We start from the raw sequence: 24,847 nt of genomic DNA on the forward strand, positions 1-24,847 counted from the left end.
CCGTGTTACCTGTCCAAACCAGGACCTGAAGGTTCCAACCCTCTGATCAGCTTGGTCTTTCTGGGGACCAGCCCCCACCCTGACTCTCTCCAGGACCCTCAGCCAAGAGCCATCTCATCAGCATCCCAAAGACACTTGTCACTCACGATATGCCCAGGGTTTTAGGAGCTCAGTGCCAGGAGCCAGGGGCAAAGACCAGACACTTTCTCAGCTCCATTCATAGCAACAGTGTCCCAATAATTGAAGATGCTGGCACCTTACTAGAGTCCCACCTACTCATGAACACTGTGTCCAATCCATCGTCCTCTGAGGATGGTTACATGGCCCGGACACTTAGGAAAATTGCCCAACAGTTGTAGTCAGAGGAGAACTTGAATTCAGCCCTCATGTGACATTGCTGCCCACCTCCCAGCACTGAGAATGACAGAGTCAGACAAAACCAATTGTTCACCAGAATGTGGACTCGTTCTGTCTCATATATTCCTGGTGGGAAAGTAAGTTATTCCAAACCTGGTGGAAAATGCATTGGCCGCACTCCCTGCACCTGGAGACGGAGAGCAGGATGGGGTGTCGGGGAGTCAGAGGCTGAGCGTCACCGACAGGATGACAGGAGATCACACATGGGACAAGGGAGAGAGTGAAAGGCTCAGAAGGACAGATGGACCAAACGGAGAGACGCCTGTTGTCGAAAGTGTGGAGAAGAGACAGCCCCTACCCATGTTGGTGAGAATGTACTTGTTCTCCAGAAAGGGATTTTCAGCCCTTGTGTACCTCAAACCACCCAACTTACACGATGGCTCCCTTTCACTGGTTGGGCACTCCTACCGTGTCCCCCAATGCTTCCCAATGCGGTGCCACACATGGGCTGTCACAGCCGGGAAAGTTATTCCAGATGCCAACTCTCCCACCTCCCCTTTGAAAGAAATAATAAAAGGAGAGGATTTAATGAGGTTACAGGGATCTCACATATCTTGGAGTTTAGGGCGAGTCACTCTGCCCCATGGGCCACCTGTACATTCCTGAGCAGAGACGGGTGAGATAAGGGAAGCAATTCCATTGGAGGGTCAGGAAATCAGGATGAAGCAGTTGATGTAGAAACACAAAGGTGGGAATGGCACCTGAGAGTTTCTTCTCACGGGACGCCGAGGGGTACCTGTTGGCAACTCTCCCTGGACAGGAGTGAAGGGACCACAGGCCTCCAATTCAATCAGTGACTCCACACGGCCCCTGGATAGAAGGAAGGGAACGTTTTCCCGATGCATTGTGACCTTTCATTACTTCACAGAATGTGTTTCTTACTCTTGTGCACAGGGTAGGAGTTTTATAGAGAAAGCGGTTGACTCCATCAAGTCCCCAAACAAATAGTGACAAGAAACCATAACTCGTTTTCCCAGCCGTGACCTGAATTCCTGCCCAACACAGTGTAGGGAGGGCAGGATGACGGCAGGTCCTCAGAACCATGGCTGATTTCTTCTGGAGTTTGAGGAGACTAAATGCCAAGGCAGGTCAGGCAGCCGCAGGACGGACCGAGAAAGACTTACATCCTGCCCTGGGTCTATACACAGGGTTCTGGAAACTTCTCTGCGGCCCAGGACTAGGGCTTCCTTTAGGGCCTCATGGCCCTGCCTCCTCCGTGGTCTCTCACGGGATGTTTTCTTCCCGCAGGTGGGAAAGGAGGGAGCTACGCTCAGGCTGCCAGTGAGTATGGAGGGGCGACCCCTGAGACCCTGTGACAGTGCAGATGGGAGCCAGGGGTAGTAACCCACTCCCCATATTTTCTCCTTGAATCTTCTGTCCTGGGTCTGACCCCGTCCTGTTGTGTCCACCCCAGGCAATGACACTGCCCTGGGCTCTGATGTGTCTCTCTGGGCCTATACAGGGGAAACCCTACCGAGGGGAGGGGAGGGCCGAGCGGAGGACTGGGTGGTGGGGAGTCTGTGGGACACTGTGAGCATGAAGTGGGCTTTGAGAATGTCACCAGTGACAGCCACTGACCTGAATGTGCTCATGATGCTTGTCCTCCACAGCGTGAGGCCGCTGCCTTGTGGGGACTGAGTGATGGAAGATGGTCACGCTCCCACTTCCTGACTCAGGAACCTCTGATGGGGGGCTGGCCCCGCCCTGCTCCCCACACTTTCCTGTCAGCAGAGTTGGGCTGGGCCCTCCCCATCCCTGCCTTTACTCCCTGGTGCTCTGAGCTGCCACTTCCTGCTCATTATTGAAATGAGTCTCTGATGTGACTTTGTTCATTGCTTGCCATGGAGCGTTGATGGGTTGATTAAAGGAGAAGATCATAAAGTTTGAGAGGAAAGGGATGGAAGCACTGAGAACTTTCCAGAAGCCACGTGTTTGCAGTGCTGAGCCTGTCCCCGGTGGGACAGGAGGGGCTGTGAGGAGGAAGCGTGGTTGGGGCCTGTGCCTGGTCAGTGCTCAGTGCATCGTGGGCTTTGATGTGGTCACTCCTCGGCCGGGTCACCTCTCTGCTCCTCTGTCCTTGTCCCTCAGTGGAACCCTGTCCCACCAGGACCTGTGGTCACAGGGATTCAGGCCTCCCCCAGGCCTTGCCACGTGTCCTCATGCAGCGCGTCTCCAGGACCCTGGACAGCGAGGCCTCCTGGGGCAGGTCAGCCTGGGCTCAAGCCAGGGTCCCGCCCTCCACCCTCATCTGCTGGGTGTTTTTATTTCTCTTTTTTTGGTGGATAGTCTGCCTGTTCCTGCTTTTGTGTGAGAGCTTTGGTCTCATTGTCTGGGTGTCCCCATCTTATAGCCACTGGAGGCATTTTGCCCGTCATTGTCCCACAGGCCCAGGGCTCCCTGCACACAGGACCCCGTGGTGTGGAGAGATGGGTGTTCAGGCTCCTCCTGCTCCTGCCTCCTTCTAGGGCCCTGTTCTCCCCTGTCAGCCCCTCCCTGCTGCTCCTGAGGGGCCCTGGAACTCCTGGGTTCTTGAAATCACAGCTGAGGTGACAAATATGTAGACATCATCAATCATGATCCTTATTCGGTAATCATTTCATCAATACCATTTATCATATTAAATCCCCAACAATCAATGTGAAATGAATGCTGCCCTGTGAGATATTAAAGTCAGTTCCTAATCTAAGGAGGTTAATAAAGTTACATGGAAATTATTCAGGAAATACGTTTTCCCTTTGAGCAGTGCAGCTGTTGAAAGAAGTCCCTCTTTTTTAAGGAATATTGAAGATTTTATGTACATTTTATCTCAGCGTGGATATGAGCAATACCCGCCTTCCATTGGCACAGTTCTGATGTTGGACTTGGGTCACATCACTCCTGCGTGAGGGGAAATGTTATTTTCTAGAGGAAGATAAACACTTTGGAGAATGAAGAGTTGTTTTACCCATTTTCTGTAGGTTTAGTCCATTCCTATTTCTGTGAGACTCTGTCGTGTTACAGAGAAAATCCAGGTAAGAGCTTGGTTTTCAGTGAGTTGCTTCTCACACCTGCATTGTTTTTACACGGCTGATCCTCTAATTTGGCTGATGGGATGGATAAACCCTGTGAGACAGTGTGGAAGGTGCCAGGGATAGAGGTGCCACCTGGGTTTCCAGTTCATCACTGAAATGTAGACACGGGGTTCTGCTCCCACTCGGGGTGTAACATGAGCTTTGCCATCTTGGGGTCCATCTCTGCTGCCAAGGTCACTGTCCCTCTGGCCCGAGCCGGTGTCTCCATGGTGTGTCCCTCACAGAGTCACCCCCTGGCCTGTGGCACTTTCTCCCCTGCAAGGCCTCCCCGTGCGATCCCCTGAGACCAGAGGCCCCTTCCCCCCAGCACCCTGATGCTGGCGGCCCCGTTACCACTGCCACCTGCTGCCCTCCATTTCTGCTCTCTGTGTCCCTGCCTCAGGGGACGCTCACGTGGCTGATGCAGACCTGCCATGTCCTGCTTCCTGCCTCCTGGCTCTGTGTCCCTTGCTGCTGATTTTAAGGGTCGTGGAGCGCCTGGGACCCTGTGCTGCTGGGCGTGACTATTGACGATCTAACCTGTGGATGGCAGTTGCTGTGATATTCACAGCGACACTGCTCAGGGCCCCTCCGCGGGAGGCCAGTGTGGCCAGGGAGCCCGCAGGAGCTTCTAGAAGGGCTGCAGGTATAACTGACAGGGTGCATGGGGAGGCTCAGGGGCACAGCGCGCTGCTCTGATGCGTTCCATCCATTCACAGTCATCCCTGCGCTGCCGAAGGATGGTGACTCTCTGAGAAATGGGTGCTTCTGCGCCTTTGACGTTGTGCGAACATCAAGGGCCCTAACACCCAGATGGTCTAGCCCAGTGGTCGGCAAACTCATTAGTCAACAGAGCCAAATATCAACAGTACAACAATTGAAATTTCGTTTGAGAGCCAAATTTTTAAAACTTAAACTATATAGGTAGGTACACTGTTATTAACATAATTAGGGGTCTCCTAAGGCTTAGGAAGAGCCACACTCAAGGGGCCAAAGAGCCGCATGTGGCTCGTGAGCCGCAGTTTGCCGACCATGGGGCTAGCCGACTGCTCGGCAGGGCTTGCTCCGGGGCTGAGCATGGACCCGCGCACCAGGAGGTCCCCAGTTTGATGCCCTGTTAGGTTCATGAGGGGTTTTGGGATCCAACCCCAGTAGGGGGCTTGCAGGAGTCAGCCAATCCATGTTTCCATCTCTCTCTCTTTCTCTCTCTCTCCCCCCTCTCGTACTCTCTCTAATAATCAATAAAAACATTTTAAAACAAACAAAGAAAAAACCCCCAGCTCTCCTGATGCTCACAGTGCGACAGGAAGGACAGGGAATGATGGGAACGGGCACAGCAGGGACTCCCATGGGCTGTGCTCCCGGCATCTGTGGCCGGGAAACCACAATCCCACAGTCACAGCCTTGACTCCTGTTCTGAGGGCTGAGCGCTCAGCGGCCCCCCTTCTGCTCCGAGTGACACAGGTTGGGGTGGGGTCATTGGAGGCCCAGCTGGACCAGAACATTCTAGAGGGTCCCTGAAGGGGTGCAGCTGGTGCTGGAAGCCGGCTGGAGGTCTTGGGCTATGAGGTGGGTGCTGCTCCCAGCTGGGCCCCTGGCTTCAGGGGGCATGGGCCAAGGGCACAGGTCACACCCAAAGGCCCCTCATGTCACACCCACAGCCCCTCATGTCAGACCAACAGACACCATGTTTCAGACCCATAGTTGCAATCTTCTTCATTATTCAAATGATTTCGTTCCAGATTTTCAAGTTTAGACGTTAAGTTGACAAATACATGAGTCCAAATGCTACCTTGAAAACCTGCAAGTTGCATCTCTAAATCATCAATTTGTATCCATTGGAAATCCTTTAATTCCAAAGTACTATAAACAACTACATCCAGATACTTAATTATTTGAATGGTCTGTTCTATGCTTCTAACGTGGTTGAATCTTTCGCTGAACTGTTCAAATAATGAGTTTACTATATAATGGTACATAAGTATGGGCTCCATTGCACTCGTTGTAGTGGCCTTCTCCAAATACTTTTTTTTATCCGAGCTTGTGTTCATTGATTGGTCTGAAACTTCCCCCAAAAATGGTGGCGGTCAGGTTTCCTGCTCCTGAGGAACCACTTCCCAGTCACACTGGAATGAAAGATGTGGGTGCTTCGGAGATGCTTGTCCTGGGACCTGCAGGGGAGAGGTATGGGTCTGCAGTCACTGAGCCCAATGGACTGAATGGAGGTCCTGGGTTCCATTTCAGTCAAGGTCATGTACTGGTTGGGAGCAGGATCCTGGGCCCTGGTCCTGTGCTTGGGGGAGGCAACCAATCAATGTGTCACTTTCAACAGATATTTCTCTCTGTCTCTTTGCCTCCTTTCCACTCTCTCTAAAGATCAATGGAAAATATATCCTCCAGTGAGGTTTAGCACCACAACCATCATCAACAACAAAAAAAGTTAGAATAAAATAAAATAAAAATAAAAAGGCAAGAAAAAAATGTCTGAGAGCCAGGACAGGGCCTCCCCGGGAAGATCTCCACTGTTACCACCACTGTCCAGCACAGGTGCCCGAGGTGGGTACTAACCATCACACCTGCTCATAGAAAAGGAACAGGCCTGGGGCAGGTGTGTGACTGTCCTGAGGTCACACAGGGAATGAGCCCTGAGCTGGGATTTGAACCCAGGTAGGGTGCCCTGGGCATGCCTGCTCCGCCCTTGTGAGAAACTGCTTCTCCCTTCCAGGAAACACCAGCAGAAGCCCAGCTCAGGACTCACTGGGCACGTCTGGGTCTCCTGTGCACTTATCTCATGGCCCCACACGCATGTGGTCGGTGTGATGTTGTCCTGCAGACAAATCCCATGATACCTCGTGGAGGCAGCCAGGATGTGTGCTGTCCGTTCCCAGGACAGCTCAGCTACAGGCGTCAGCACTCACTGCAGTGCCTCCTCTCCTCACTCCAGAGTCTGCTCAGTGGCGCTGTCTACTCTCCGTGACTCAGAGTTCCCCGGAGTCAGAGCCCGGCACACAATCTGGGTGCTCAGGGGTGTCTGTGGGGTGAGAGACTGACAGGAGAAGGATGGGGGCCTGGAGGAAGAGCTCCACATGGCAGCAGTGGGGTGGCCACAGCTGGCCTTCCTCACACCGCCAAGAACCATGGACTCATTCCACAGACATGTAAGGAGCCATGATTGCTCCTGAGGGCGGGGAGCCCTTTCCACCCTGGCCTCTGGGGTAGCCGCCTGCCATGGTGCTGCCGGCTGCCTCCTCCAGCCCCCCCTGGCCACCAGGAGCCGCCCCTCCCCCGCCTGGCTCCTCCCTGGTCTAAGCAGACCTGCACCCCAATGTCCTCGGGTCCTTCCCAGCTGTTTCTGCCCCAAACCCCCCTTTTGCTGGAAGCAGGGGCCGGGGCCGGTGAGCGGGCAGAGCTGCCCAGGGTTGGGGCTGGGGGAGCTTCTGTTCCGAGTGGACTTGACCTTTTTCCTGAGTTCAAAGTAGCGTGAGTTTTTCTTCTGAATTTTGTCCCAGTTCGCAAAGGGCAGTGAGAAGTGGAGGCACCCAGATCTCCCCTCCGCCCACCCCTCCTGACCCCCGCCCGCCCCCTCCCCAACGCCCCCCCGTGGAAGGGGCCTCTGCATTGTCCCCTGCCCCACCTCACTCGGGCACACACCCTATGGGGGTGGGGGGCAATGAGGCGGGCCAGGGGCCCAGGAGAGGAGCAAGGTTGGGCTCCTTGGGCAGAGGGGCAGCTGGGGGCAGGGGAGGGGCCTGGCAGCGGGCTCCATGGTCTGCGACCCAGGAAGGCAGGAGGGGGACGGAGATGCTGGCTCTGAGAAGCGCGTGGAAACAATTCACCAGCATCTGCCCAGAAAGAAAGTCATTGATGAGGTGCCAGCCAGTCCCGGGTTCTGTGGGGGTGCCACCCTCGCGAGTGTGGTGGGGGAGAGGGGTTTTGGGGAACCCACCCAGCGCCTGGGCAGCCATTCCTGCCCTTGAGTCTGGAGAGGGGACCCGGTGAGAGGTGATGGAGGCGAAGGCTCCCCCATTTCCACCCGCGGGAGATACCGGGAGATACGCACACCCGCTGGGGCCCCAGGACCAGGTCACCCCACGTCCCTCTCAGAGGCAGGGAAAGGGCCGGCTCCGCACCAGGGCCGCCGGAGCTGTGGTTCTGGAGACTGGGCTGTGACCAGGAGCCAGGCTGTGCTCCCAGAGGTCTGTACGGGCCTGGCTGGCGGGGGGGGTCCTTCTGTCCGACCTCCTTGGGGTCTGGCCATGGGCTCTGTAGTTCCTCCCCTGCACCCCCTCCCGTGTATCTGGCCCTTGGCCTGGAACAGGGGCAATGCCAGGCCCCACCCCACCTGCCGGGTGAGTGAGGGGAGCAGCCTGGGCTGCCCTCGCTTGGTCCCTGCCATCTCAGTCCCAACTTCCAAACGCACCCCGAAGCCGTGACCTCCTGGACCCCCCTCACCCTCCAGGTCCAGCCGCTTCCCACGGCTCGGAACTCACAGCTTCCGATGGCTCTCACGGGTGACGGTGACCCCACGGCGTGAGGGAGGAGGACAGATGGCAGCGAGCTCCCGCCAAGCAGAATCCTACGGGTCTGCGACCGGGTCTCCATCGCCTGCAGACCAGGCTGGCTTTATTTATTTATTTATTTATTTTAAATATATTTTAGTAGTTTGAGGTATGTAAGGGCTGAAAATCCCTTTCTGGAGAACAAGTACATTCTCACCAACATGGGTAGGGGCTGTCTTTTCTCCACCCTTTTTGAGGTGTCTCTCCGTTCGGTCCATCTGTCCTTCTGAGCCTTTCACTCTCTCCCTTGTCCCATGTGTGATCTCCTGTCATCCTGTCGGTGACGCTCAGCCTCTGACTCCCCGACACCCCATCCTGCTCTCCGTCTCCAGGTGCAGGGAGTGCGGCCAATGCATTTTCCACCAGGTTTGGAACAACTCACTTTCCCACCAGGAACATATGAGACAGAACGAGTCCACATTCTTGTGAACAATTGGTTTTGTCTGACTCTGTCATTCTCAGTGCTGGGAGGTGGGCAGCAATGTCACATGAGGGCTGAATGCAAGTTCTCCTCTGACTACAACTGTTGGGCAATTTTCTAAGTGTCCGGGCCATGTAACCATCCTCAGAGGACGATGGATTGGACACAGTGTTCATGAGTAGGTGGGACTCTAGTAAGGTGCCAGCATCTTCAATTATTGGGACACTGTTGCTATGAATGGATCTGAGAAAGTGTCTGGTCTTTGCCCCTGACTCCTGGCACTGAGCTCCTAAAACCCTGGGCATATCGTGAGTGACAAGGGTCTTTGGGATGCTGATGAGATGGCTCTTGGCTGAGGGTCCTGGAGAGAGTCAGGGTGGGGGCTGGTCCCCAGAAAGACCAAGCTGATCAGAGGGTTGGAACCTTCAGGCCCTAGAAGGAGGCAAGAGCAGGAGGAGCCTGAAATGTATCTCTCCAACCAGAGTCCTGTGCGCACGGACCCCTGGGCCAGCGGGACAATGACGGCAACAATGAGCCCTGATACTGTCAGACGGGGACACCCAGAGAATGAGACCAAAACGCCTACACAAACGCAGTAACAGGCATCATATCCACAAAAGCAAAGAAACAACAACCACCCAAGAGAGAGGTTCTGAGGGCCTGACCCCGACCTGAGCCTCGGATGACGAGGGGCCTGGAGATGTGACTCATTCGAACAAGTGACAAGGCCTGTGTGTCCCTGTGAGCGCAGGTCCTGGTGGGACAGGGAACACTGAGGGACAAGGTCAGAGGCCAGGAGAGGTGACCCGGTTGAGGAGTGACCACGTCAAAGCCCACGACGCACTGAGCACCACCTGGGCACAGGCCCCGACCATGCTCCGTCCTCACAGCCTCTCCCGTCCCCCCTGCAAAGAGCACAAAACACACAGGAATCCGCAGAATTCTTGGTGCTTCCATTTATTTCCTCTGAGAAAATAATTAATTAAAGGGTCTCCTTTAATTACCCGTCACCCGTCACGGCAAGAATGAAAACACCAGGTCAATCCAGTCTCATTTCAATACAAAGCAGGAAGTGGCAGCTCAGAGCCCCAGGGAGGAAAGGCAGGGATGGGGAGGGCCCAGCCCGCCTCTGCTGACAGGAGAGTGTGGGGAGCAGAGCAGGCCAGCCCCCCAATCAGAGGTTCTTGAGTCAGGAAGTGGGAGCGTGAACATCTTCCATCACTCAGTCCCCACACGGCAGCGGCCTCACGCTGTGGAGGACAAGCATCATGAGCACATTCAGGTCAGTGGCTGTCATTGGTGACATTCTCAGAGTCCACTTCATGCTCACGGTGTCCCACAGACTCCCCACCACCCAGTCCTCCCCTCTGCCCACCCCTCCCCATGGCAGGGACTCACCTCTACAAGCTGAGAGAGACACATCAGAGCCCTGGCTGCTGTCACTTCCTGGGGGGCGGGGAGACACACCAGGAGAGGGTCAGAGCCCCAGGGCAGGAGACTAAGGAGGAACTATGGGAGGGGGGGTCCCCCATGACTCCCGTCTGCACTGTCCCAGGGACTCAGGGGTCCCCCCTCCATACTCACTGGCAGCCTGAGCGTAGCTCCCTCCTTTCCCACCTGCGGGAAGAAAACATCCCGTGAGAGACCAGGGAGGAGGCAGGGCCATGAGGTCCTAAAGGAAGGCCTAGTCCTGGGCCCCAGAGAAGTTTCCAGAACCCTGTGTACAGACCCAGGGCAGGACCAGGAAACCTGAGGGAAGTGCATGTGTGGAGACTGGACCCACCGCCCTCCTGGAGGTCTGTGCTCAGCAGGGACCTGCCCTCTGACCTGGGGCTGCTGGGCATGGGGTCTCCACCACCAGCATCATCAGGTGATAAGTGGGTCCCTCATTTCCCACGGGCCTCAGTGCAGAGTAAGTGTGAGCACAGAGCCCCACACTGGCCATCACACGCGTGGGGAGGGTGCTTCCCATGAAGGAGGCGGGACACACGTCTACCTGGGCTTGGACCCCCAGTGGGACAGAGACTCAGACCCCACCCCTGCCCACCTGAGCGCCTCCTCCCCCACATCACAGCTCCAGCCACGGCTCCCAGCAGAACCAGGCCCCCAGCGATGCCCATGATGATGATGAAGGTGTGAGAAGGCGGCTCTGGGCAGAGAAGGGAAGGGAGGGTGAGGGCCCTGACCCCAGGCCTCAGCCCCAACCCCACTGTGGTCCCCCAGGGCCCCTGCTGCCCTGAGAAGAGGCTCTGTGCCCACGGCCCCTCCTCACCCCATCTCAGGGTCAGGGGCTCGGGCAGCCCCTCGTGCTGCACATGGCACGTGTATCTCTGCTCCTGTCCAGGGGGCACCCCCACGGCTGCCCACTTCTGGAAGGAGCCATCCCCCGCAGGCCTGGTCTCCACCAGCTCCATGTCCTGGGTCTGGTCCTCCCCGTCACGCTGCCAGGTCAGGCTGATGTCCGCAGGGTAGAAGCCCAGCGCCCAGCACCTCAGGGTGACCTCACGGGCAGAGACGGGGTGGTGGGTCACGTGTGCCTTTGGAGGGTCTGAGGGGAGGGGAGAAAATGCAGGATCTTTGCATCCACCATGGGACACCCCAGCATCGCCCATGTGACCATCCTGAGAGTGGACAGACACCTGGGGTGGGGGAGGGAGCACACAGCCCACACACCAGCCTGGACTAAGGCACCTGGAAGGACCTCCTAGTCTTTAGAAAGTTCTAGAATCAGAGAGACACAGCCCAGGGCAGGAGGCCACGTGACTCAGAAAAGCTGGGGTGAGGCCTCAGACACAGTGGGTGTGGGCAGCGCACAAGGCCTGAGAGGGAAGGTCCCGGCGGTTCCCAGAGCCCCTGCAGGGCCCATGGGAACCGCTGATGGGTTATTTCAGGGGGGTCTCCCTGCACCCCAGAAGGCCTGCACCCCTAACTGTCCCTGAGAGGAGGGGGTCCCTCTGGTACCTGACCTGACATCCAGGGGGCTCCCTCCCTGACCCAAGGAGGGGTGTCTGACACTGACCCCCTGTCCTGTCTCCTTGTAGGAGCCCCAGCCCCGGGGAGAGGGGGGGCCCCAGGGCCCCTGGTACCTGCGCGCTGCAGGGTCTCGTTCCCTTTGTCCAGGTAAAGGCGGAGCGACTCCACACACAGGCCCTCCAGGTAGCTCCTGTAATGCTCTGCATCACCGGCCGCCTCCCACTTGCGCTTGGTGATCTGAGCCGCCGTGTCGGCCGCGGTCCAGGAGGTCAGGTCCTCGTTCAGGGCGATGTAGTCGGCGCCGTCGTAGGCGTATTGCATGTACCCGCGGAGGAGGCGCCCGTCGGGTCCCAGGTCGCAGCCAAACATCCACTGGATGGTGTGAGACCCTGACCCCGCCCCGCGGTCAGCCCGCCCCGCGGTCACCCCGCCCCGCCCGCCCCGCGGGGACTGAATCTAAAAGTGAAAGTGGAATCGGGTCACAGTCCCCGCGGGCTCCTCCCGGGTGGGGGCCGGACGGGTCCCGCCGCCTCGGGGTGACGCTCGGACCCGGACCCTCGGGGCGACCCCGACCCGTCCGTGGGGAGGGGGGTCGTGACGGGCCCGGCGCGCGGCTCACCGTCCTCGCTCTGGTTGTAGTAGCCGCGCAGGTTCTGCAGGTTCACTCGGTCAGTCTGTGCGTTGCCCTTGGCCCTCAGCGTCTCCCGGTCCCAATACCCCGGCCTCTCCTCCTCCACCCACGGCTGCTGCATCCACGGCGCCCGCGGCTCCATCCTCGGATTCGGGGCGTCGCTGTCGAACCGCACGAACTGCGTGTCGTCCACGTAGCCGACTTCGAGGTACCGGGGCTCCCCGCGGCCGGGCCGGGACACGCTGGTGCTGAAATACCTCAGGGAGTGGGGGCCTGGGGGGCGGACGGGGGGCAGGGCCGGGGCTGGACACGCGCCTTCCCGGCCCCGCGCCCCCGCCGGGTCCCCTCGCTCCTCCCGCACCGCCGCCCCCTCCGACCCCGCACTCACCGGCCCAGCTGGGGGGCAGGACCAGCGCCCCCGAGAGCAGCAGGAGGAGGGTGGGGGGCCTCAGGACTCGCATCGTCGGCGTCGGGGGGACCATCTGAGTCCGGGCGCTTCCGCGGAGGAGTTATACCCGGGAGCCGCGGGGACGCTGATTGGCTGCTCTGGAAACCAGTCAGCCAATGGCAGTGAGAGGTGGCGCCGCGTCACGAGTCTCCAGGAAGGAGGCGCCGACACAGGTTGGGAGAGGAGAAGTGAAACCAGGGCGCTGGGGAGTCCCCACACGGAGCTGCCCCCCAGACTCTGTCCCTGCGGAGCCCTGAGCGCAGGCCTGGGCCCTGGGCCTCGGTCCTGCCCCTCCTCCCGCGCGGGGCGCCGTCACCCTGTCCCCGAGGCCTGGCCCGGGCGCTGTGCTGTTCAGGGACTTTCCAAGGTGTTGGTGTCACCATCTCTGTGCGGCCTCACACACAGGCAGGCGCCCGGATAACCTTGTGTGTGGTGACGTCATCACAGTGACCCTCAGGGATCACACAGGGTGAGACAGTTATTAATCCAGGTCGCATGTCACTGCCTGTGAGATGGTAACAGGAGTCATGTTTTTAAAAATTATATATTTTATATTGATTTCAGAGAAGGAGGAAGAGGAAGAGATAGAAACATCAATAATAAGAAATAATCATTGATCGGCTGCCTCCTACACGCCCCACACGGGGGATGGAGCCCACAACACAGGCATGTGCTCTGAGAAAAAGTTGAGCTCTGACCTCCCGGTTCATAGGTCAATGTTCAACCACCTGGCCCGCTGGCTCGGGGATATTGAATAGTTTCTGTTCTGTCACAGTCCCCAGGGCTGTCTTGCTGGGTGGCTCTGGTCCTCATGCAGGTGATGTAAAGTGATGCCTTGTGTCTCTAAGTCCCAGAGACCTTCCCGTGCTGATGCATTGAATCACGTCATCAAAGCTCACAGGTGTTGCTGTTCCCACAGAGCCCCCTAGGAAAGCTGTCAACACTGGGGAGCGGTCCAGCTCCCGTGGTGGGACACACACCTGTTCCAACATTCTGGTTTTTTCTTGGGGGCTGACATTGTATCAAGACAACAGGACTGTCAGTTGGCACCTGCCAGGTGATATTTCCTGAAGGGAGAAGCTCATGTTCATTTTTTAAAAAATATATTTTTGTTGATTCCCGAGAAGAAGGAGAGGGAGGGAGATAGAAACATGAATGATGAGTGAGAATCTTTGATTGGCCTCCTCCAGCTCGCCCCATTGGGGATTGGGCCCACATTGGAGATTGGGCCCACCACTCGGACATGTGCCCTTGACTGGAATCAGACCTTCAGTCTGGAGGCTGAGGCTCTACCCACCGGGCCAAACCAGCTTGGGCACTCATGTTCATTACTGAGAAAGTGTGAGCCAGTTCCCCAAATCTCAGCAATCCTAGTGTCTGTGCCATTCGTTCTGTTACGTAAACATGGGCCAGGCCGGGTGTGGCTCAGGGCTGAGCATTGACCTGTGAACCAGGAGGCCAGGGTTCCATTCCCTGTGAGGCACCTGCTGGGATGCAGGCTAGATCCCCAGTGGGGGGCTTTCAGGAGGCGGCCTATCCATGGTTCTCTCCCATCATGCATGTTTCCATCTCTGTCTCCCTCTCAGTTCCTCTCTGAAATAAAAATTTTTAAAATATATTTTTATTGATTTCAGAGAGGAGGGGAAAGGGAGAGAGAGATAGAAACAACCATAATGAGAGAGAATCATGGATCTGCTGCCTCCTGCACATCCCCTACTGGGAATTGAGACCACATCCTGGGCATGTGTCCTCGACCTGAATCAAACCTGGGACCCTACAGTCCGCAGACCAATGCTCCAACCATAGAGACAAACCAGCTAGGGCTCAATTTTTTTTTTTAAATGTAAACATGGGCCCTAACCGGTAGGAGGTGTGCAGGAGGCGGCTGATCAATGTTTCTCTGTCATCTATGTTTCTAATTTCTATCCTTCTCCCTCTCACTTCCTCTCTGTAAAAAATCAATAAATAAAAAATTCTGTAAAAAGAATAAATAAAAAATAAAAAAGCCCAGGCAGCTTGGCTCAGTGGTGAGCATTGACCTATGAACCGGAAGGTCACGATTGGATTCCAGATCAGGGCACAGGCCCAGGTTGCAGGTTCAATCCCCAGTAGGGGATGTGCAGGAGGCGGCAGATCCATGATTCTCACTCATCATTGATGCTTCTATCTCGCTCTCCCTCGCCTTTCTTCTCTGAAATCAATAAAAATCTATTAAAAATAGTTAAGATGGTAAATTTCATGTGACTTGTATTTTACCTCAACAAAACTATGTTTTTTAACTTTATTTTTATTGTTGACACTATTACAGGTGTCCTCATCTCTTCCCCCCCACTTTGCCCACCTCCACCCAGTTCCCACCCACCCTTCCCTCTGGCACTCAACATGGGCTGCAATCATGGGCTATGCCAGTGATGGCGAACCTATGACACGCGTGTCAGAGGTGACACACGAATTCATTTTGGGTGGCACATACGACAGAGACAAAAGAATTGCATAATTCAAATATTTGTCTCTCTAAATGGCCAGAGTTGGGTATCACTCGAGTAATATTATTACTCACATTACTCATGATCAATAATGCATTTCTAAAACCGGATGTAAACATGTACATTGGTGTTGTGTAGCAAAGATACATATCTTAGGGAAAACATCCAAGATACATTGTTCCAATATTGACATTAATATAAAAAGGTTAAGAATTGCACTATAAAGAGATTAATCTTTACTCATGACATTTTATTTTTACTCAAGTGACAAAACGCCCAATTCTGGAAATGACCTCATTATAGTCAACGTGTGCCTCCAGTAAGCTTCCCGTGTGTTCGGTTGCATTTGGCATACGGACACAGTTGAACACCATGTTCATTAGAAGACAAAGATATACAGTGCAATAGTGCTCGACGAGACATTCTGCGTGTCAGATAATTGATTACAGGACCATATATTTGTTGGTTAAACATACTATCTTTGAATTGTTTTGCACCAGGAGTCACTGCAACAACACTGCAAAAAGTTAATAGGTAAGAAACCTATCAACTTTTTATAAAAAACGCCGTGATTTATACTTACTTATTTCTGCAGCCTTGTGATGGATAATAAAAAAAATTAAAAAGCAAGATTGAATGATAAAGGAAGTGGAAGTAGCTGTAGCCGACCCTTTCAAGACATATGGACCGAGATATAGGGCATTGTCGACAGAAACAACAGATCATTGTGCATACTGTGTAATAAAACGGTAGTAAGCAGAAGGTGGAATGTAAAGAGACATTTTGAAACTAATCATTCTCAGCTCTTGAAAAAAAAGTATCGATGAAAGGAAAGAATACATTTCTAGGCAGCTATACCTCTATAAAAGTCAATCAAATTCCATCATTAAATTTCTAAGACGCTCTACAAATTTAACATCAGCAAGTTACTGTATTGCTCACTCCATAGCTCAGCATGGAAAAGCCCTCAGTGACAGAGACTTTATTAAGGAAACATTTCTAAGATGTGCACCAGCTCTATTTCACGATATGAAAAATAAAGATGATATTATTAAAAGAATTTCTGAGTTACCACTCAGTAGAAAGACTATCAAAGAATAATAGGTCTTAACAAAAACGTACAACATCAATTAAAAAAAAGACTTAAATAGTTGTAAATATTTTTTTATTTCTCTTGATGAAGCTACTGATGTCACATCAAATGCTCGGTTGGCCATTATTGCTAGATATTCTGATGGTCTCACAATGAGAGAAGAGTTGATAAAGTTAGAATCAGTGCCAATAAGTACATCAGGAAATGAAATATGTAAGGTTGTTATAAAAACATTCAGTGACCTAAACATTGATATCTCTAGAATTGTGTCAGTCACGACAGATGGGGCACCAAATATGGTGGGAAAAAATGTGGGATTCCTAAAATTGTTTATGGAAGCTATTAGACATCCACTTGTACCTTTCCATTGCATTATCCATCAGGAGGTGTTGTGTGCCAAATCGGGATTCTCAGAATTGAATGATTTAATGTCGTTGTAACAAAAATTGTGAATTTTATAGCTTCTCGGCCCCTTCACAAGCGAGAATTTTCTGCACTTTTACAGGAAGTTGATTCAACCTACAGTGGACTACTGATGTTCAATAATGTGAGATGGCTGAGTCGAGGTAAAGTACTTGAGCGATTTGTGGAGTGCTTTGAAGAAATGACGGTATTTATTGACAATAAGGATCTGGCAAACTTTCCTCGGATCAATGATCATAAGTGGGTCAGCAATTTGATGTTTTTTACAGATCTCTCTGTTCATATGAATGAACTGAACTTAAAATTACAAGGTTTTGGCAAAAGTATTGACGTGATGTTTGGATACGTCAAACCTTTGAAAAATAAACTTAAAATTTTCAAGCGAGATATTGAAACTAAAACTTATGAGTATTTTCCTCGGATAAAAGAGTATTTCGAGAAGGCCACTACACCGAGTGTAATGGAGCCCATACTTATGTACCATTATATAGTAAACTCATTATTTGAATAGTTCAGCGAAAGATTCAACCAATTTAGAAGCGTAGAACAGACCATTAAAATAATTAGGTATCTGGATGTAGTTGTTCACAGTACTTTGGAATTAAAGGATTTCCAATGGATGCAAATTGATGATTTAGAGATGCAACTTGCAGATTTTCAAGGTAGCATTTGGACTCATGTGTTTGTCGACTTAAGGTCGAAACTTGAAAATCTGGAACGAAATCATTTGAATAATGAAGAAGAGTGCAACTATGAACAAGAAATTTTGAGAGCTTGGAACAGAGTACCTGGCACTTTTAGCGACATAAAAAAATCTAGCGATGGCTTTGCTAACAATGTTTTCATCAACATTTTTTTGTGAGACTTTTTCTCAGCATTAAATAATATTAAAGCAAACAAAAGAAACAGGCTAACAGATGAAGTTAGTGGCTCTTGCTTGGCCCTGAAGTGCACCAAGTATGAACCTGCAATCAAAGAATTAGCAGACAAATTCAACACCAAAAATGTCACTAATTTATAGTTTTCCTACCATTCGATTACCATTGTTTTTATTATCATTTTTTCCTAAATGTACATTGTTTTTCTGTTTTTGTTCATTTTATACATACTTAGGCTGATTTTTCTTTGTTAAATGGCATTTAAATATATAAAATAAATATCAAAAATATAATTTTTTTTACTATGGTTGCAAATATAAAAAAAAATTATGAATATTTCTATATGTGACACAGCACCAGAGTTAAGTTAGGGTTTTTCAAAATTTTGACACGCCGAGTTCAAAAGGTTCGCCATCACTGATTTAAACTGTTCAACCCTGGCTGGGTAGAACAATTTAAACAGTTTAAACAGTTCAGTTGGTTATACCATTGTTTAGATACCCAAAGGTTTCAGGTTCAATTTCTGGTCACGGCACATACAAGAATCAGTGAATGTTGTCCAGCCAGCGTGGCTCAGTGGTTGAGCATCAGCCTATGAACCAGGAAGTCACGGTTCAATTCCCAGTCAGGGTACATACCCTGATTGAGGGCTCCATCCCCAATGGGGGTTGTGCAGGAGGCAGCCAATCAATGATTCTCTCTCATCACTGATGTTTTTCTCTCTCTCCCTCTCCCTTCCTCTCTGAAGTCAATAAAAAATATATATTAAAAAAGAATCAATGAATGCATAACTGAAACAAATTAATAGTTCTCTCTCTCTCTCTCTCTCTCTCTCTCTCTCTCTCTCTCTCTCTCTCCTTACCTCCATTCCTATTTCTCTCAAAAACCAATGGGGAGAACCAAGATGGCGACATAGGTTAACGCCGGAGTTTGCTGCTTTGAACAACTACTTCAAAAGTGAAACCAAAAAACGGAAGGGACATCACCCAGAACCACAGGAACGCTGGCTGAGTGGAAGCCCTACAACTAGGAGGAAAGAGAAACGCATACGGACACTCAGAGGAGGCGCAGTGCTGAAGTCAAATTCTGAGGTGCGGAGTGCGTGGAGCGGGCTGGCAGCGGAGGGCGCGGTTGTTGTTTTCAATCTGGAGGGAGTCGCAGACTCTGAGCACCAGATCCCGGCGAGTCTTTAGGGACCCAGACTCAAACAGGAGAAGCGGGACTGTCTGGCTTCGGTCAGAGCGAGTGCAGCTTTCTCTCCGAGCTTTGCAGCGGGTGCTGGGACTCAGAGAGGCAGAGCCCCTGGGGACAGGACTGAGAGCCGCCATAACTGCTCTCTCCTGCCCACCCTGCTGATCCTGTGCGACCCGCCCTGCCCAAGCCCTGCACAGAGGCATTTGCCGGATAGCCTCAGGCAAAGGCTAGATTAGCACCTCCCTAGAGGACAGAAGTTCTCTCACTGCTGACACAGCTGATTCTCATAGCCACTTGGCCTGGAGGTCAAACCCTCCCTGGAATTAGCTACAACAATCAAGATTTAACTATAAGACTGCGAACAAAGACCACTAGGGGGTGCACCAAGGAAGCATAACAAAATGCGGAGACAAAGAAACAGGACAAAATTGTCAATGGAAGATATAGAGTTCAGAACCACACTTTTAAGGTCTCTCAAGAACTGTTTAGAAGCCGCCGATAAACTTAATGAGCTCTACAAGAAAACTAATGAAACCCTCGATGCTATGTTGGGGAACCAACTAGAAATTAAGCATACACGGACTGAAATAATGAATATTATACAGACTCCCAACAGCAGACCAGAGGAGCGCAAGAATCAAGTCAATGATTTGAAATGCGAGGAAGCAAAAAACATCCAACCGGAAAAGCAAAATGAAAAAAGAATCCAAAAATGCGAGGATAGTGTAAGGAGCCTCTGGGACAGCTTCAAGCGTACCAACATCAGAATTATAGGGGTGCCAGAAGATGAGAGGGAGCAAGATATTGAAAACCTATTTGAAGAAATAATGACAGAAAACTTCCCCCACCTGGTGAAAGAAATGGACTTACAGGTCCAAGAAGCGTGGAGAACCCCAAACAAAAGGAATCCAAAGAGGACCACACCAAGACACATCATAATTAAAATGCCAAGAGCAAAAGATAAAGAGAGAATCTTAAAAACAGCAAGAGAAAGTAACTCAGTTACCTACAAGGGAATACCCATACGACTGTCAGCTGATTTCTCAACAGAAACTTTGCAGGCCAGAAGGGAGTGGCAAGAAATATTCAAAGTGATGAATACCAAGAACCTACAACCAAGATTACTTTATCCAGCAAAGCTATCATTCAGAATTGAAGGTCAGATAAAGAGCTTCACAGATAAGGAAAAGCTAAAGGAGTTCATCACCACCAAACCAGGATTATATGAAATGCTGAAAGATATCCTTTAAGAAGAGGAAGAGGAAGAAAAAGGTAAAGATACAAATTATGAACAACAAATATGCATCAATCAACAAGTGAATCTAAGAATCAAGTGAATAAATAATCTGATGAACAGAATGAACTGTTGATTATAATAGAATCAGGGACATAGAAAGGGAATGGACTGACTATTCTTGGGGGGGAAAGGGGTGTGGGAGATGCGGGAAGAGACTGGACAAAAATCGTGCACCTATGGATGAGGACAATGGGTGGGGAGTGAGGGCGGAGGGTGGGGCGGGAACTGGGAGGAGGGGAGTTATGGGGGGGAAAAAAGAGGAACAAATGTAATAATCTGAACAATAAAGATTTAATTTAAAAAAAACAACACAAAAACCAATGGGAAAAATAACCTTGGGTGAGGATTAACGAGAAAAACATAACAGAGTTCCAGAGAGAGTTGGATGGAGAGATGCTGATTCTGTTGAGACCAGAGTCACCGTGGGCTCGGAAAAGAGCTGGAACGGAGGAAACAGGGGAGTAGGCCCACCATCCTGTCCCCTTTCTGATGCTTAAATACACTCACCTCCTGTGGTGTGCAGGCATTAATTTATTTTTTTAGTACATGAATTATTTATTTTTTTAACCTCCCTGGGTTAGTGTTACCACTTCCTGTGACGCTGTAATCATTTCAATACAAACCCAAAATGAGGCCCCAAGTGATTCGGGTGTGGGAACCAGGGAGGACCGGCTGTGGTTGAGGAAGCACAGTAGGACCACCACCTGGGGGGCTCAGGGCACCAGCTTGCTTGACCCATGCCCCGAGTTTCTGCTTCCGGAGGTTTTATTTTTAATATTTTTCCAAATGCTCACCTGAAGATATATTTTCCATTGATTTTTATTTTTTTTTACTATAGTTTTATTGATTACAGTGAGGAAGGAGAAGGAAAGAGGGATAGAAGCATCAATGCTGAGAGAGAATCATGTATTGGTTGCCTCTCGCACGGTCACTGCTGGGGATGGAGCCCACAACCTGGGCATGGGCCCTTAACTGGAATTGAACCCTGGACCTTTCTATCTGCAGGCCAATGCTCTATCCACTGAGCCAAACCAGCCAGGACTCCATTGATTTTTAGAGAGAGTGGAAGGGACGGGGGGAGAGAGAGAAACATCGACATGAGAGAAACACATGGATTGGTTGCCTCCCCTTGTGCCCCAACCTGGGCAGGGATTGTACCTGCAACCGAGGTACATGCCCTTGAGTAGGAAGTGAACTGGGGACACTTCGGTTTGAGCCTCTAACCACTGAGTAAACCAACAGGGCTGCTTCAGTAGGTTTTCACTGCCAACAAGTTGCCCAGCTATGTGGATGCATGTGGTCGGGGGCCACTGCTGGAGAGGTGGTCCCCACTCACCCTCCTCTGGAGTCCTAACTCTCCCCCCAGGACAATGTCCAGGTGTGGGGACCACGGTGGTGACCAGCAGACCTCCCGGACACAGAGCAGGGTCCATGCCATGTGGACTGGGCGTCCAGGTGGGTGTTCCAGCCACTGAAGTGGACTCACTGGTTTCAAAGAGACTTTGCAGACCTGGAGTCACCACGGAGCAGCCAGCACGGTTACCACACTGGGCAACCAGAGAGCTCTGACCCAGCCGAGTCAGTCATACAGGAGAACCCCCTGGGGAGCCACACCCCACACCAGGCAAACCCTTATATCTGGGTGTGGCCACCAAGCCCGGGTGCGGGAGAGGCTCCGTTGGTTGAGCATCATCTTGTGCAGCAAAAGGTTGCCCGTTCCATTTTCAGTCAGGGTACAAGCCTGGGTGGTGGGCTCAATCCTCAGTCCAGGTGCTACAGGGAGCAACCAATCTCTCTCTCTCTCTCTCTCTCTCTCTCAAAAAACGATTTCTCTCTCTCAAAAAACAATGCTCAGTGAAATGCAAATGTCAAATAAAAGAATAATTCAGAACACACACACATCTAAAAAATGCTGTGGCCCTGGCTGGTTTGGCTCCGTGGATAGAGCTTTCGCCTATGGACTGAAGGGTCCCAGGTTCAATTCCATTCAAGGGCACATGTGCGGGTTGCAGGCTCCAACTCCCGCAGAGGGGCGTGCAGGAGGCAGCTGATCCATGATTCTCTCTCATCAATGATATGTCCATCTCTCTGTTCCTTCTGCCTTCCCCTCTGAAATCCATACAAATATATATATGTATTTTTTTAGAAAATAAAAAATGTGGTGTATCTGACATCCACATGGCACTGGGTATTCTGTAGGGAATCTGGCCACTGTCCTGGGACCTCCCTATTTTGCAAGGAAATAAAGGACAACAGAGGACAAACAAGGGATAAGGGTTGGATCGTGAAATATTTATTGAGACAAGCAGCAAGACTGACAGAGTATGGGGCCAATAGGGAACAGGGTTAGGGTGGGTGGTGGTTATGCTGGGAGAACGGAGTGCCCCCCACCCCAGAGTGTCTGTCTCATCCACTGCTGGGGTCCAACCCCAGCAGGTCCAGGGGTCCTCAAAGGTGTGGAGGGAGTCGGCGAAGAAGGAATGACATGGAGACAGCGTTCAGTTGATCAGCAGCCTTGCCAGGATCTCTAGCCACAATCTCCAGCCAAGTTCTGGTTAGGATCTCCAGCCAGGTCTGTGTCCATGTTCTCTTGCTAGGTTCTCCAGCCAGGTTCTGTCCAGGTTCTCCAGCCAGGTTCAGTCACCAGGTTCTAGTCAGGTTCTCTTGCCATGTTCTATCCAGGTTCTGTAGCCAGGTTCTGTCTCTAGGTTCTGTTGCCAGTTTCTGTCCAGGATCTTTTGCCATGTTCTCTCCCTAGGTTTTGTCTCTAGGTTCTGTGACCAGTTTCTGTCCAGGATCTTTTGCCATGTTCTGTCTCTTGGTTCTGTGTCTAGGTTCTGTGTCCTGTTGTCTTGTTACATCTGTATTTATACCAGTTGATTCCAATCCTCTCAATCTCTATTCCAAAGGTTAGGGCGTTTCTTATCTCCATTCCAGGGAGAAAAGATTCTGTAGCTTAAGGGTGATTGTTCGTAGTTAAAGTGATTAATTACCCGCCTGGCACTTAGTTAAGGGGTTTTATTCCCTCCCTAACTTCAGGGGAAAATCCCTACCTGGGGAAACAACCTTTCTCAGAGAGGTGACCTTGGTTAAAACACATAGCGCCAAGAAGGTGAGCAAACATATTAAGAACAGTATGCCATGTACGCCAGGTCCGTTGAAACAGCAAGGATGGACCCAGCTCCCGGCAATCCACCAGGTGGTCCGTGTAGTCCGTCACTCTGGGGTGGTGGTTGTAGCGATTCTTCCCGAAACGCCTCTGCTGCGGGAAGTAGTCGAAGCAGTCCTAGCGCCCAGACTTCTTCCCCATCTTCCGCATGTAGTAGAACGCCACGCACTCCGCCACCGTTCTGGTCTTCACCCAGATCTTCTGTACACGATGAAAGTCTTTTCCAAAGATCATGAGTGCATGTTCGAAGCTGCGGATTTCTTCTTCTGTCCATGCAGTCATGCCCTCCTGAGATGCCTTTCCGCTGCGGCAATACCTCTCCAGCGCCTCCTGGATGTTATGGCCGCACCTGAGCAGCTCCTGTAATGCCCGCTCATCGTCCCTGGTGAGCTTACCTGCTGAAACCCCGGCCACCGTTTTCCCCTTTCCAGTTCTGAATGCGGCCTCGACAAGGTACTCCTTCACTGTGCTCTCCGCAACCACACCGGGACGCCAGAGGAGCTGCTCTCCATCTTCAGACGCTTTCCCATCGTCATCATCATCATCATCCTCTCCAAGGTAAGGGGGGATCTCGGCCTGATATTGTAAACCGATCCTTACTTCCTTCCTCCAATCTTCCGGTGAGTTACCACTGTCTGTTTCACCATCTTCAATCTCTGATTCTTTATCTCCTTCACAAGGAATATTTGAGTGTAATGGCCTTGGGAAGAAGTCGGAAGCCTGGTGGAAAGCCAGAGACGGCACCAGGTCGTCTGCGGAACACGGGGCCTCCTCGTCATACACTGACAGCAGGTCTTTTGCTATTTCCTCCTTGTCCAGTGTCATGTCTGGCAGCTGGTGGGCAAGTTCCCTTGGGGAGCTGCGGGCCCTGGGCTTCCCCGCGGCGGGCAGCACGGGCTCAGAGCCGCAGAAGGCCAGCAGGTCTTCCAGGGGCATGCCTCCTTCCTTCTCTAAGTCTTTAATTTCAGAGCTGAAGTTTTTACCCTCGTCCATCATGTCCTCTTCTTCAAGAGTTCTTTCGTCATCTCTCTCTCTCTCTCTCTCTCTCTCTCTCTCTCAGAGACAGACAAGTTACCCCAAGATTCCCCTTCGATGTGGAGTCTACAGAACAAAGTGAATGACGGACACACTCCTAGGCACGGGAACGGACTGATGGTGGTCACAACCGGGTCTGAGGGGCTGGGGAGGCACTGCAAGGCTCCCTAAGATGCACCCCCATCGCACCCCCAAAATAAAATAGAATCCGGTCAAAATGCCAACAGTGGCCTAGACTAAAAAGCTCTCGTTTAAAATAGAAACCTCGCCCTGTGCATGAAGGGGGGGCAGGGGGAGCCCTGGTTTCCACACGATCTCAGAAATGATGCACAGCGCACACACCCGGGTCTTTAGAGACCAACCACTATGCATCCATCTGTCCGTCCAACCATCCATCCACCCACCCACCTATCCATCCATCCATCCATCCATCCAGCCATGCATCGGTCCTCACTCCCTTCCAAACCCCAGGTCTCGGACGCCCTCGCCGCACTCACTGCTTCCACGGCGCCCACACCCGCAACTCCTGCAGCCCGGACTGGCAACCTCTGTGCCAGGCGCTGGCACCCGCCTGTTTATATACCCACTCCGGGCATCACTTCCTGTTCCCGCCCCGCCCTGTGATTGGTTAGAGACCAGGGTTGATCCATTTTTCATAATCCGCTGGGACATGGTTTCCGGGAGAGAAACGCCTGCGGCCGCATGGGGCGTGTTAGCGGATGAGCGGCTTAGCACGTGTCTGAAGGGGTTGAAGGACCCAGACACGCAGACCC

The 24,847-nt window shown here is 52.0% G+C and overlaps 4 protein-coding genes across 15 annotated transcripts in view; 1 reads left to right on the plus strand and 3 right to left on the minus strand.

Moving 5' to 3' along the window:
* LOC132216030 (saoe class I histocompatibility antigen, A alpha chain-like) overlaps nt 1-12,588 on the minus strand; it is a 107,730-nt gene extending 95,142 nt beyond the window's left edge. For 2 of the 6 annotated variants that reach the window (XM_059665018.1, XM_059665019.1), the window contains exons 1-6: nt 12,440-12,588; nt 12,040-12,324; nt 11,534-11,809; nt 10,720-10,995; nt 10,495-10,596; nt 10,028-10,064 (exon numbers count right to left, since the gene is read on the minus strand). In XM_059665018.1, coding sequence (XP_059521001.1) covers nt 10,028-10,064; nt 10,495-10,596; nt 10,720-10,995; nt 11,534-11,809; nt 12,040-12,324; nt 12,440-12,533 — 1,070 coding nt within the window. In that variant the 5' untranslated portion in view covers nt 12,534-12,588. Of the gene's footprint in view, nt 1-9,390; nt 9,698-9,845; nt 9,894-10,027; nt 10,065-10,494; nt 10,597-10,719; nt 10,996-11,533; nt 11,810-12,039; nt 12,325-12,439 lie in introns of those variants that run through there. The other 4 variants (XM_059665020.1, XM_059665021.1, XM_059665022.1 and 1 more) reach the window with 4 other exon arrangements.
* LOC132216037 (popy Class I histocompatibility antigen, A-1 alpha chain-like) overlaps nt 1-24,847 on the plus strand; it is a 296,300-nt gene that overhangs the window by 3,406 nt on the left and 268,047 nt on the right. For 2 of the 6 annotated variants that reach the window (XM_059665067.1, XM_059665072.1), the window contains exon 7: nt 2,028-3,131. The exons of 2 other annotated variants lie outside the window; for them this stretch is intronic. In XM_059665067.1, coding sequence (XP_059521050.1) covers nt 2,028-2,032 — 5 coding nt within the window. In that variant the 3' untranslated portion in view covers nt 2,033-3,131. Of the gene's footprint in view, nt 1-1,665; nt 1,699-2,027; nt 6,024-6,192; nt 7,340-24,847 lie in introns of those variants that run through there. 2 more of the 6 variants (XR_009448693.1, XM_059665070.1) reach the window with 2 other exon arrangements.
* The window catches only part of LOC132216034 (saoe class I histocompatibility antigen, A alpha chain-like), a 51,640-nt gene continuing 36,183 nt past the window's right edge, over nt 9,391-24,847 (minus strand). For both annotated transcript variants that reach the window (XM_059665059.1, XM_059665057.1), the window contains one exon: nt 9,391-9,697. In XM_059665059.1, the coding sequence (XP_059521042.1) occupies nt 9,693-9,697 (5 nt within the window). In that variant the 3' untranslated portion in view covers nt 9,391-9,692. The remainder of the gene's footprint in view (nt 9,698-24,847) is intronic.
* LOC132216048 (mesoderm induction early response protein 3-like) lies at nt 23,067-24,452 on the minus strand. Its single transcript, XM_059665088.1, has one exon. It carries the CDS (start codon nt 24,033-24,035, stop codon nt 23,157-23,159), a length of 879 nt encoding a protein of 292 aa, XP_059521071.1. The 5' UTR covers nt 24,036-24,452; the 3' UTR covers nt 23,067-23,156.

The sequence above is a fragment of the Myotis daubentonii genome, chromosome 15, assembly GCF_963259705.1.
Source record: "Myotis daubentonii chromosome 15, mMyoDau2.1, whole genome shotgun sequence".
Classification (NCBI taxonomy): domain Eukaryota; kingdom Metazoa; phylum Chordata; class Mammalia; order Chiroptera; family Vespertilionidae; genus Myotis; species Myotis daubentonii.

Excerpts from the sequence above, each read along its gene's own strand:
- LOC132216048 (XM_059665088.1), bottom strand. The coding sequence starts at position 24,035 with ATGATGGACGAGGGTAAAAACTTCAGCTCTGAAATTAAAGACTTAGAG.